At 37.8% G+C, this 11,799-nt stretch overlaps 3 protein-coding genes and 1 long non-coding RNA gene across 8 annotated transcripts; 2 read left to right on the top strand and 2 right to left on the bottom strand.

Annotated features, from left to right (window-relative positions):
* Positions 1 to 939: 939 nt before the first annotated feature.
* LOC108825677 (uncharacterized) lies at positions 940 to 1,674 on the bottom strand. The gene is made up of 2 exons (XR_001945271.2): positions 1,449 to 1,674; positions 940 to 1,335 (listed from the first exon to the last, which is right to left on the bottom strand). It is a non-coding gene; the product is annotated as an uncharacterized LOC108825677 (long non-coding RNA).
* Positions 1,675 to 2,827: 1,153 nt separating this feature from the next.
* On the top strand, positions 2,828 to 7,480 carry LOC108825667 (vacuolar protein sorting-associated protein 51 homolog). The gene is made up of 20 exons (XM_018598997.2): positions 2,828 to 3,102; positions 3,186 to 3,325; positions 3,388 to 3,442; positions 3,532 to 3,639; positions 3,749 to 3,847; positions 3,962 to 4,039; positions 4,184 to 4,261; positions 4,418 to 4,570; positions 4,807 to 4,907; positions 4,997 to 5,064; positions 5,167 to 5,240; positions 5,325 to 5,391; positions 5,587 to 5,702; positions 5,806 to 6,072; positions 6,161 to 6,259; positions 6,338 to 6,409; positions 6,486 to 6,536; positions 6,631 to 6,867; positions 6,963 to 7,139; positions 7,247 to 7,480. The coding sequence occupies exons 1-20, from the start codon at positions 2,932 to 2,934 to the stop codon at positions 7,370 to 7,372; spliced, it is 2,337 nt and encodes a 778-aa protein (XP_018454499.2). The 5' UTR covers positions 2,828 to 2,931; the 3' UTR covers positions 7,373 to 7,480.
* A 180-nt stretch (positions 7,481 to 7,660) lies between these two features.
* Positions 7,661 to 8,501, top strand: LOC108825685 (uncharacterized). The gene has a single exon (XM_018599018.2). The coding sequence runs from the start codon at positions 7,712 to 7,714 to the stop codon at positions 8,168 to 8,170; it is 459 nt and encodes a 152-aa protein (XP_018454520.2). The 5' UTR covers positions 7,661 to 7,711; the 3' UTR covers positions 8,171 to 8,501.
* On the bottom strand, positions 8,385 to 11,186 carry LOC108825684 (sugar transport protein 7). 5 transcript variants are annotated; one of them, XM_018599017.2, is made up of 5 exons: positions 10,947 to 11,186; positions 10,740 to 10,786; positions 10,208 to 10,398; positions 9,809 to 10,128; positions 8,385 to 9,607 (listed from the first exon to the last, which is right to left on the bottom strand). In XM_018599017.2, exons 3-5 carry the CDS (start codon positions 10,350 to 10,352, stop codon positions 8,537 to 8,539), a joined length of 1,536 nt encoding a protein of 511 aa, XP_018454519.2. In that variant the 5' UTR covers positions 10,353 to 10,398; positions 10,740 to 10,786; positions 10,947 to 11,186; the 3' UTR covers positions 8,385 to 8,536. The 5 variants fall into 5 exon arrangements, with proteins under 5 accessions (XP_018454519.2, XP_056850009.1, XP_056850008.1 ...); XM_056994029.1 differs by lacking the exon at positions 10,740 to 10,786; XM_056994028.1 differs by lacking the exon at positions 10,947 to 11,186 and having other exon boundaries at positions 10,740 to 10,896.
* Between the last annotated feature and the right edge of the window lie 613 nt (positions 11,187 to 11,799).

Here is an 11,799-nt window from a genome sequence, read left to right as displayed (position 1 = left end):
GAGCGGATATCCGGAGTTTTAAGGATATCCGTGATCCGATCCGTGTCTTACGAATATTCGATTTTTCGATCCGATTCGATTCGTAACTCTTCGGATATCCGGAACACCGGATATCCGCGAATATCCGGAACACCGGATATCCGCGAATATCCGAATTTTTGCCGGATATCCGATTCGATCCGTAAAGTAATAAAAAATTAAAAAATAAAAATAAAAAAAAAGAAAAAGAAGAAAATCTAAAATAAAATAATATTATTTCATTAATTTTTTTAAAAAAATTACATACTTTCAAAATTTTCAATAACTAAATAATTAATTTAGTGAATAAAAATATTATAAAACTTATATAAAGATATAAAAGTATATATATTATATAATTTTATAAACATGTATACATATATATGTATATAACGGATCGGATCGGATATCATTTTCTAAAAATATTAGTATTTGCGATTTGCTTCGTCTTTGACGGATATTGGATTTTAGTATTTGCTTCGATTCGTTAAATTACGGATATTCGGATTTTTCGGATCAAATCGAAACGAATAACGGATCGAATAAAAATTTACGGGTATTTTGCCCAGCCCTACATGTAGTATTGTAAGAATGTATCCAATTCAATAAGAAAAGAGTTAACAATGTACACATAAAAAGTGTGTTCTCTCTTCTCTCTACAAGAATAAACGTGAGAGAGTCAAGAGAGAGAGAGTGTCTTGTGTTATGATGATATACACAAGTAGAAACAGAGAGAGTGAGTGAGTACAAAACAGAGACTGAACAGAAACAGTCTTGAGAGAACAAGAGTAAGAAGAGAGGCTGGCCGTGACTGACAGTGAAGGCCAAGCAAAATCACAACAGTTCCTACTTTCTAAATTGCTCTGCTTTTACGTTTCAGAGTAACTCGGTGTTTCCTTTTGTCATTGAGAGATTGTGAGCTTATCTAGTGAGTTAGCTGAATTGTTTTGATCAAAAACATTACTGTAAACTTTATTTTTACCATGTACACATGATTTTTATAAGAGAATAGAAAATATCTCAATTATGCAATAATCTTTAGCAAAGCGTAAAACAATTATTTGGAATGATATGATAACGAAACTGAACAGTCGAGTTTTTATTCGTGGTGGACTTCTGACTGAATATAAAGTGGTGGACTTCTGACTGCATATCAAATTAATATTCAACGTTGCTATCCCTTGGACCGAGATCACTAATTAGCAGGAGGAGGTCTTCGAATCGTTCGACACTGCGTGTTCATGATTCCCGTAACTCCACTTCCTCTTGGAGCAGCTCTACATGGAACAGAGGGATATGTGGGCATCCAGGTCGGGACTTTGAACACACAAGTCAATATGTTTAAAAAAGTAAAACACCAAACGAGAGAGTATAGTAAATTGCTCAATTATAACTGTGGCCGAGATTTACGAAATAAGAAGAACACTGACCATGGAAGGGTCTAGCCTCTGTGACATGAACCTGAAAGACTAGGCATATAAGAAGCAGCAAACGTAGTAGAAGAAGAAAAGCATGTGTTGTTTTCTTCATTGTCAGTTTGTTCTTCTCTCAATTGTCATAGACCACAACTGTATATATAGTAAGATTGAATCACACAAAAGCACACTTGTCTATTGAATTTATTCATGGGGAGGTGTCAAACTTGGTGGGCTTCTTTCTTTTCTACAAATACGCGGTTATGTAGAGATAAAATGGTGGCATCATCTGATTTTAAATAAATAAATAAATAAATTTTTCCTAAAATCCAATTTCACGAACCTAGCTGTGAAGATGCCAAATTTTTGGAGGTTTCTATATGAGTAATAGTAATTCTTGGATTCCTTATTACAAATATTTATTACAAATATGGTAAACTATTCACTCTCACTATTATATTAATTACATTGCTTAATGTGATTTAACAATTTGTATTTAATTAAATTATTTGTTTTTATTAAATTACCTTACACGAACCTAGTTGTGAAGATGTCAAATTTTTGGAGGTTTCTATATGAGTAATTTTTGGGTTCCTTATTACAAATATGGTAAACCATTTATTTTTCTATCATATTGATTACATTATTTAATACAATTTAACGATTTGTATCTAACTGAATAATTACCAGCCAAAAATATTTCTTAATTTCAAAAATTTTAATTATTTTTGTAATGGCAATTAGATGGTTTGTTTTTATTAACTTACCTGTACAAATTAAAATCATATCATATGCATATCATTTTATGAAAATACAAATATAATATCTTTTATTAAACGATTTTTTCATTATGCAAACTAAATATATAATTTTAATTATTTTATTACAAAAATAATTAATATAATTAAAATATAATTATATATAATTAAAATATTATTAAAATATTATTAAAATATAATTAAAATATTATTAAAATAAATTTATTAAAATTTAATCCGCATATTCCACGGATTATGCGCAAATCTGGGCGGAGTGAATACGGGTATTTGAATCTTTCATTGCGGATCATGCGGGTTGAAATTATGAGTTAAAAAAAACTAAGTGATCCGTGGGTTGGCGGAGCAGGTCGGAGCGGGTCGACCCGCAGACCCAACTCTATCCGCATAGGGTGGAGACCGGTCACATGGTTATAATTAATTGAAACAATTAAACCGTTTTCCGGTTTACAGAGTTCTCAAACCAGTAAACCAGTAAACCGGTTTCCGGTTTACAGAGTTCCAGGGACGGGTTACCTTACCTCACCTTGACTGCTCGACATAGTTCGAACCGGATACGCTGCCGTTTTGCAGTTTCTAATCTTCCGAGACCTCACCATTGTAAGTAAATCAATGAGCTATTGATCATCGGATCATCCATCATGAATTGATTAATCCGATCCACTTCCTTCCTGCATTTCGAATCTGCGTGAGCTTCAAATTTTGCTTCCCCTAACAGAAAAATGGCGACGGAGGCGGCTCCGATGGACGAGAAGGCGAAGAGGATGAGAGATCTACTCTCGAGCTTCTACACTCCAGATCCTTCCGTCTCCACTAGTGTTTCCTCGATCAGCACCTCTTTCGACAACATCAACGGCCCTTCCTTCGATGCTGATCAGTACATGGATCTCATGGTTAGTCTCTCGATTCGATTTTCTATTGCGATTTAGATTCGAAGGAAAGAAAAAACGCGCAACGATCTTGTCTTGTGGTGTAGATTAAGAAGTCGAATCTGGATGTGCTTCTGCAAAGACACGTACAAATGGCTGCAGAGATTAAGAATCTGGACACAGATTTGCAAATGCTGGTCTATGAGAACTACAACAAGTTCATCAGTGCTACAGATACCATCAAAAGGTACCTTGTAAAGGATCGTTTCCAGGTGTTAAGTATGTGTGTTGATTGTTTTACATTTGTAGGATGAAGAGTAATATTTTTGGGATGGAAGGCAATATGGACCAACTTCTTCACAAGGTGTGTGTGTTTTTGGTTTTCGATTTAATCTTTTTGTATGAAACTTGTAACACATGGCGTGAGCTCTCTCTCTCTACTTACTGCTGCAGATAATGTCAGTGCAATCTAGGAGTGATGGGGTCAACACTTCTCTTTTCGAAAAGAGAGAACATATAGAGAAACTCCACCGCACACGTAATCTTCTTCGTAAAGTTCAGGTGTGTTACTAGCTCCTTGTTTTGCATTCTTTGTTATATTTTTGTTACCTGATCATATATGCTGCTTCCTATTGGGAATTTTACTCCTTTTTTGGGTTAAAATGAGCAGTTTATTTATGATTTACCTGCACGGCTCCAAAAATGCATCAAGTCAGAAGCCTATGGTGATGCTGTCAGGTTCTATACTGGAGCAATGCCAATTCTCAAGGTTTGTATCTCTCTCCTCGGATAACTTCCCATTGTCGTAGTCTTCTTTTAGTGTTTGTAGTGCATTTTGCTTTCTTAATATATGGAGATAGTTTTGACACTCATTGTTTTTTAGGTATACGGTGATACATCATTCAAAGACTGCAGACGAGCTTCTGAAGAAGCTATAGAAATCATCATAAAGAACTTGCAGGTATACCTTTTGGGCCCTATTTATCTATATTAGTCTGCATACTTTTTATTAACCTGATCAACAAATAACTGGTACCTTCGCTTTTTCTTGTCATATCGTTGAATTCTTGATGTGAGAAACTTATTTTGTCTTTCTTTTCAACAGACGAAGCTATTTTCAGATTCAGAATCCATACAGGCGAGAGCTGAAGCTGCAGTGCTTCTTAAGCAGTTAGATGTCCCAGTTAGTTCTTTCTCTCTGATCAATCATTTGTGACATGCATAATGTGTTAAAGCATCTGTACAAAGTTCATACTCCTTTATATGCAACTGAATTGTTGTCTTTGTTGCATAGACTATAACTAGTTGCTGTGTCATAAATTGGATTGTGCTCCTGCAGGTTGATAGCTTAAAGGACAAACTTTTGGAAAAGCTGGAACAATCTCTTGATGGTCTCCAAATAAATCCCGAGGAGGCAAGTAAACTTGCAGAGCACAATGTTTCATCTAAGGATGAGGAAAGCAATAACCAAGGTCCTGCTAAAATTCATAAGGTACACATTAAGTATGCCACTTCCTTATCTCTTGTGTTTCTGATGACTGCAATTGAACACATCAATGCTGAGTGTATCTGCTAAGCGCTTTGAACATCAACAAGTGATTCTTAGTGGATTTTTTGTTTATTAGTCACATCACATTGATAATTATTTTCTTCTGGTACTTTTGTTTTAGCAGACTTGACGAGCTTTTTTACACTCGATATTTTAATGTTTACCCCTTTTGCTGGTAGGATGCTGTACGTGGATTTTCTGAGGCTATGCGTGCTTATAGAGAAATATTCCCTGACTCGGAAGAAAGACTTTTTAAACTCGCGAGAGCCTTAACAACAATGTATTCTACTTTTTCTTTAATACATATATCCATAAACCGAGACTTGTTTGTGCCTGCCCGATGAAATTCTTAACACTTGCGGATGCTAGGCACTTTGAGAACATGGCGCTATGTATAAAAAAACGAATATCTGCAGCAGATTTTCTTGGAATATTTCGTGAGTACAGTGATTTTCCCCTGCTGTTGTCTTACTACTGTCTATTTCCTTAAGTTGCGTTCCTTTCCCTCTGAAAGATTTGATTAAATCTGTTGGACATAGGAATTATATGGGAAGATGTGGTACTTATGGACGAGGTTCTGCCTGAGGCTTCACTCTCTGATTTATCTGCAGAGGTCTCCCCTCAACTGTTTTCTTTGGCTTCTCTATTTGCTATGATGAGTGAAGCTATATATGTTTACTAGTACTTGTCATTTCAGGCTGCCCAGGTCGCTCTGAAGCAATTTGTTGCTAGGACGTTTTCGCATCTTCGACAAGATATATCAGGTTAACTGTTTCTAATCTCTACTGGATTCAGAGTATATTAGTAAGGGAAATAGAGAGAATGAGTAAAGCTAATTGAGGAATTTGCGTTATTGAGGAATTTGACAAAGAGTGTCCAAGAGTAGATTAATTTGTTCGTGAAGTTTTGTTAGGCTTTGAAGAACTCTGAACTGAAATAAAGGTCTACATGCGTGGCAGATACACTCTTAAAATTCGATATCAACCAAAAGGAAGTAGTTGACGGGGAAGTACTGAAGGTTGTCCTCGAAGCTAGTGGAAAGGCGATACTTCAAGGCACCGCAGATATATTTCAGGCAGATTCCTTCTTCTGTTATATATCTTAATGTTTTTTTTTTCCACTTGCTCCGTGCAAATTCCATGATCAGAAGCGCTTATATTTTTTGTATATCATCTCAGGAGTTCCGTCAGCTTCTTGATGAAAACACTGGAATATTTGTCAAGATGAATGACTTACTCATTGGTTGGATTCAGAAAGGATTTCAAGACTTCTTCAGGTCACTTGAATCTCACTTCCTAGTGCTCTCAGGAAAAACTAGCTCACCAAACGAGGCTGAAGGTTTGTTAGAAGGAAAACCGAGTGAGAAAATTCATGCTGGTCTTATCCTTGTACTGGCGCAGCTCTCTGTCGTCATCGAACAAAAGGTCATCCCAAGAATTGCTGAGGTAACGACTCTTACACCTACTGCTTGATGTAATAAGTTTAAAAGACATTGGTAAGGGAATTGAGAAACTCCACATGTTCAAAATTCAGGAAATAACTGCTTCCTTCTCTGGCGGAAACTCCCAAACTTTTATTCCTGGAGAACTCTGCCGGGTCTTCCACGCAGCCAGCGAGAAACTTCTCCAGCATGTATGAATTAAACTCTAAGAGTTGATGTTGTTTTACAAAAGCTTAAGCATCAGCTAACTAAATTGTTTTATATTTCAGTACATAGACACGAGAACACAGAAGATATCAAATGTACTAAGAAAGAGGTTCAAGACACCAAATTGGGTTAAGGTAGCCTTGTTGTCGTGTGATTAAATCTTCTTAAAAAAGCATCTTACCAGTAAGCTGTTTTCTAAATATTGTGCAGCACAAGGAGCCACGAGAGGTTCACATGTATGTCGATATGCTTCTACAACAGGTTTTGACAACTCTTCTCTTTTCAATCTCTGGTATATATAAAATAACTAAAGAACATGCAAATATAACTAAAGGGACTTTCCGCTACTTGGCAGTTAGAAGAAGTTGGTAAAGAAGTGAAACAAATTTTACCACAAGGGACTTTCCGTAAGCACAAGAGATCCGACAGCAACGGAAGTAACACTACAACCTCATCACGGAGCACTACACTGCATAGCGATAAGATGGCACGGTCGAATTCACAGAGAGCTCGTAGTCAGCTTTTCGAGACGCATCTTGCAAAGCTGTTCAAGCAAAAAGTAGAAATATTCACCAAGGTTGAATTTACCCAGGTAAGAACCAGAAAACAAAATATAAGAGACTTCTTTCTAGTTTATAGCATCAAACACGCACGAGGGTCATCTCCTGATTATTGTATACTTGACAGGAATCAGTTGTTACGACAACAGTGAAGCTGTGTCTGAAGAGTTTGCAAGAATATGTACGGCTCCAAACGTTTAATAGGAGCGGGTTCCAGCAGATTCAGCTAGACATTCAGTTCTTAAAAGCTCCTTTGAAAGAAACAGTTGAGGACGAAGCTGCAATTGACTTCTTACTCGATGAGGTGATTTAGATCAAAACCTTTCCCTCTCTTTTCTTCCCATAACCACCGAGTATATGTGTCTGACCCATTCATTCTTCGACCGTGTTGTGTGTGTTTTGCACGAACAGGTGATCGTTGCGGCTTCGGAGAGGTGTCTTGATGTAACTCCATTGGAGCCACCAATCTTGGACAAACTCATACAAGCCAAGCTCGCTAAATCAAAGGAGCACAACAACAACACAGCTTCTTCTTGAAAATTATAAGCCGTAGCTCAAAACCCAAGTGTGTGTTTGTGTGTCTCATGATTCTTGAATCTTTTGGTACATCTTCTCTGAGTTAATACATTATTTTTTTGGACAAAAGCTAACATTAAAACTTTAAAATTACATTAATTTTACCTAAGTAAAATAAAGTTATTAGACGACACAGGAAAAAGGGAAGAAGCAAATTAAAGTTAATAGAATATGTTGACAAAAAAAAGTTAATTGAATATTCTTAGTAGGTCGGTCGAGTCACGGATCTCTCTATATATAAGGAGGTTCCTTAAACTTTGAAAGAATAGTTTCAAATCAAATCAAAACGTAGCTAAAGCAATGGCCACTGCGATTCTCTCTTCTCGCAACTCTTTAAACCAACGATTCGATCACGAATCCCAAATTCACCGTAACCCTAATCCTCGCCTTCGCCGTGACTCTTCAGCTCCTCACCGACTCAAGCATTCCTCCACGGCGTCTAAGTCTAAGACGCTGGTTGCATCCCCGGCGGCGAACACCAATCTTGTCATGGGACAAGTCAAGATCCTCAAACGCGGCGAGTCACTTAGCGCGTTTCGTAATAGCTGCAGCGCCGATGAAGACGATAAGAAACGACATCGTTTGAGGATGATCGATCTGATCGTAGCGACGACTAAGAGAATCGGACCTGAACGAGAGACTGTGCAGAAGCAGATCGGAGGTTTTAAAGGAGTGGAGATCGTCTCCGTAGATTACGCCGGCTCTTGTAACTCGATTTCTCCGCCTCCCACCTCTCTTCCTATTCCATCTTTCTTGTAGAAAAAGAAGAAGAACTAACTTCCTTTTTTGGAAGAAGATTCAGGAAACCCTAGAAACAGTGCTTTGCAGCAGTCAGTATCTGTTTAAGCAGCTGTCGAAGAATCATGACAAGAGAGAGAGAGAGAGAGGAAACAATAGTTTGTTTCAAATTCACCATCAAGAAGAAGCAAAGATGAAGAATGTCTTCCTTGTATGTTTTTGAATCCTTCTTGGTGATATGATGATCATCACTACTTTCTTTACATATGCAATAAAATCTTAGTAGGAACATAATACTTTCTTGATTGATTGTTCTTTGACAAAATTTAATAATAAAAAAAACTGCTATAGCTTTTATCTATCTTTCATACAGAGCTACTCCTCTTCTCATATGTTGTTACCCTCAGCTTCAACAAGATTTACTGCAGGCAACACTTTTTTCCAGAACCAATGTTTCTTCCACAAGAGCGTCATCTCTTCAATAGGCACTCCTTTGGTTTCAGGCAACAGAAAGTACACAAAGACTGTCATCACTAACACCCATCCAGCAAAGAATAGAAATATTCCAAATTTAAACGCACACAGCATAGACAAGAAAGCTTGAGCTATGATGAAAGTGAAGAGAAGATTCACAGCAACAGTAATACTCTGACCAGCTGAACGTATCTCCAACGGGAAAATCTCGCTCGGTATGGTCCATCCGAGAGGTCCCCACGACCATCCAAACGCCACAACAAAGAGGCAAATGAAGATGACTACTACAACAGAGTAGCCTTTCGACAGCTCTTGGTTATCTCCAAATTTAACTCCTAAGATCACCGAGACTATAGCTTGGCAGATTATCATCTGTATCCCTCCGCTGATGAGAAGAGCTCGTCGTCCTAGCTTATCCACTAACGCTATGGAGATCAACGTTGAGAGGACGAGCACAGCTCCTGTTAACGCCGATGAGTAGAGAGAAGCGTTTCCTCCAAACCCCATTGTCTGAAACAGGACAGGCGCGTAGAAGAGGATCGAGTTTATCCCCGTGAGGATCTGGAACATTGGCATGCATATCGCCATAACTAGCTGAGGCCTATGCTGTTTCTGAAGAATGTTTCTGAACGGGTGTTTGATGGAGTTGGCTAGCTCGCTTGCATCCACCATGTCTTGTAGCTCGGCGTCTACGTTTTGGGTTCCTCTCAGCTTCTCCAGAACTCGTCTTCCTCTCTCCGTCAACCCTCTCTCGACCAAACTGTTTGGTGTCTCGGGTAGGAGATACCCTCCTAGCGCCATGAGCAGAGCTGGAAAGGCAGCTAAGCCTAGAGACAGTCTCCACCCCCAAGGCTTGAGCTTTTGAGTACCGTAGTTGACCATGTTGGCCGTGAAGATCCCGAGTGTTGTAGCTAATTGGAACATCATGTTCAAACCACCTCGGAGATGTGTTGGCGCCACTTCTGATAAATACAAAGGAACCGCCTGAAACAAGACAGAACCAATGTTAAGTCGAGGTAGGATTTAGACCAAGCCTAATGAAACATTTTCTTGGTTTCCAAAATTTTTGTAGCTTTTTTATACAAATATAAATCCCTAATTATGAAAAAAGTTATAAAAATTCTTTAAAAATGTTTATGGCCTACAAATATAAATCCCCAACCAAAACAGTTATGTCTGTCTAACCTGATTTCCAAACCCAATGCCAACACCGAGCAAGATTCGTCCAGCAAGAAGCATTGGTAAGTTGACAGCACCAGCATTCAAAGCAGCTCCTACAAGAAAGCTAATCCCACCACAGACAATACTCGCACGCCTCCCATAGTTTCTTGTAATCGGTGAAGCGGCCAGAGTAGCAACAAGACCAGCTAAGTAGAGAGAAGAAGTGAAAGCAGCTAATCCTTGATCATCGTATTTACAGTAATTACTCTCATGAGCCTGCTTCTTCTTATCATAAACCGTTTTGAAAAATTCCTCAAGGAACTCATCCATTGATGTGACTCCACCTGTATAAAACAAAACTCAAAATCTCTTAAATCCATTTTCACACAATAAATGTTTCAGATTCTTATATGGATTCCTAACCTGAGACTCCAATGTCATAACCAAAGATGGCTCCACCAATGGCTGCAACAAGGCAAGCGATGATGACATAGCTAGTGACCTTCCCTTGGTATTGTTCTGCTCTTTCCTTAGCCACACCGGTTGGACCAAACGACCCTCCTGCCATTTTTCTTCTCTTTGGTCTGATCTGCTTCTTACGAGTTTACAACAATCTGAGACAAAACGAAACAAAAATAAAAAAAAGACATGAAAGGTGTATATTACGTTTACATATCTTTTCACGTGGCTCAGATTCAATTGTGTGTAGATTCCTGTTTGGTAGATCATTGTTGGGAAAGAGATGACGTTAACAAGGAAAAATCTACAAAGAGGTGTCTCCACACAATTTAATATTTTATACTGATTTTGCATGTCTTTATCTGATCTTTATTTTTACAATTCTTTTTATTTTTTTAACAAAACACACAATATCTTCTCCTGGGAATTTTCATCAGTATATCCTGTTATATTTTTTTCCTATTTTATATATTTAAAACAGAGAACTTTTAATAACCTTTTTGGCAAATGTCATCTTGAGAATGTGTTTTCTTTTATTCCGATCTGAAAGTAAGAGAAGAAACATGGACAAGATTGTTTTTCCGACAGAAAGTAAAAAGGATCAAGACATGTGTGATTGAGAATTTGAGATTGGTCGTGGTCGTCCTAGGTTGAAGAAAGAACATAATCAAGAAACTCGTAAGAGATCATTGAGGTGACTTACAAGGAAGATGTGACGAATTTTTGTAGACTCAAATGAATTCAAGACTCGTCTGTGTGTTTTGCTATCTGTTTCATGAAGATCTTAATGGCCTAAGATGAAGGTGGTGTTGTTGACCAAGTCTGATGAAAGCAGAAGCCTAGAGTCGAATATAAGGAGAATCACACAAGTCATGTAAATATAAAAAATTATAGCTTTTAAATACATAAAAAATTTGATGAAAGCAAGAAAACGAAAACAGTCGAATCGAAGGAGTGCACACGTTATGTCAACATAAAGATCATAGCTTTATACACAAATGTTTTATGGGATAATGAAACGTAGGCGATGGACGTGTCTGTAGGAACAATACCGTAGTTTTCGTAATAAAGACGGAAGATGAAAGGTGGCAGCTTCCCAACACATTTTTGACTGCACATTTTTCTTTTTTTTTGTTCAACACATTTGACTGCACATAAATGTCGAAGAATCGGACTGGAAACCAAAGACATATGGTAATAATACTAATGTCATGTAAAGATTAACAAAAGAGTGGCTGTAGTATAGTGGTTAGTAGCCCACGTTGTGGCCGTGGAGACCTGGGCTTGATTCCCGGCAGCCACATTTTCTTTTTTCTTTTTTTACTGGTAGTAGTGCTGGGTTCACGGGTCAACCCGCCCCGCCGACCCGCGGGCGAATCATTTTTTTGATTCAAAAATTTGACCCGCATAACCCGCAAACTAAAAAACTTATATCCGCACCCGCCCCGCCAAAACCCGCGGGTAAACCGTTTGATCCGCGGATAATAATAATTCTATTAAAAATAACTATTTTAATTATATATTTATTATTTTTTAAAAAGTAATATTAAAATAAT

This window comes from Raphanus sativus, chromosome 9 (assembly GCF_000801105.2).
Source record: "Raphanus sativus cultivar WK10039 chromosome 9, ASM80110v3, whole genome shotgun sequence".
Taxonomy (NCBI): domain Eukaryota; kingdom Viridiplantae; phylum Streptophyta; class Magnoliopsida; order Brassicales; family Brassicaceae; genus Raphanus; species Raphanus sativus.
This window is presented reverse-complemented; position numbering and strand designations above follow the sequence as displayed.

Excerpts from the sequence above, each read along its gene's own strand:
- LOC108825667 (XM_018598997.2), top strand. The coding sequence starts at position 2,932 with ATGGCGACGGAGGCGGCTCCGATGGACGAGAAGGCGAAGAGGATGAGA. Across the intron at positions 5,065-5,166 it reads AGATTTTCTTGGAATATTTC|GAATTATATGGGAAGATGTG; the intron begins GTGAGTACAGTG and ends TGTTGGACATAG. Across the intron at positions 5,241-5,324 it reads TCTCTGATTTATCTGCAGAG|GCTGCCCAGGTCGCTCTGAA; the intron begins GTCTCCCCTCAA and ends TTGTCATTTCAG.
- LOC108825685 (XM_018599018.2), top strand. The coding sequence starts at position 7,712 with ATGGCCACTGCGATTCTCTCTTCTCGCAACTCTTTAAACCAACGATTC.
- LOC108825684 (XM_018599014.2), bottom strand. The coding sequence starts at position 10,513 with ATGATCTACCAAACAGGAATCTACACACAATTGAATCTGAGCCACGTG. Across the intron at positions 10,374-10,450 it reads ACGTGAAAAGATATGTAAAC|ATCAGACCAAAGAGAAGAAA; the intron begins GTAATATACACC and ends CGTAAGAAGCAG. Across the intron at positions 9,608-9,808 it reads GCATTGGGTTTGGAAATCAG|GCGGTTCCTTTGTATTTATC; the intron begins GTTAGACAGACA and ends GTCTTGTTTCAG.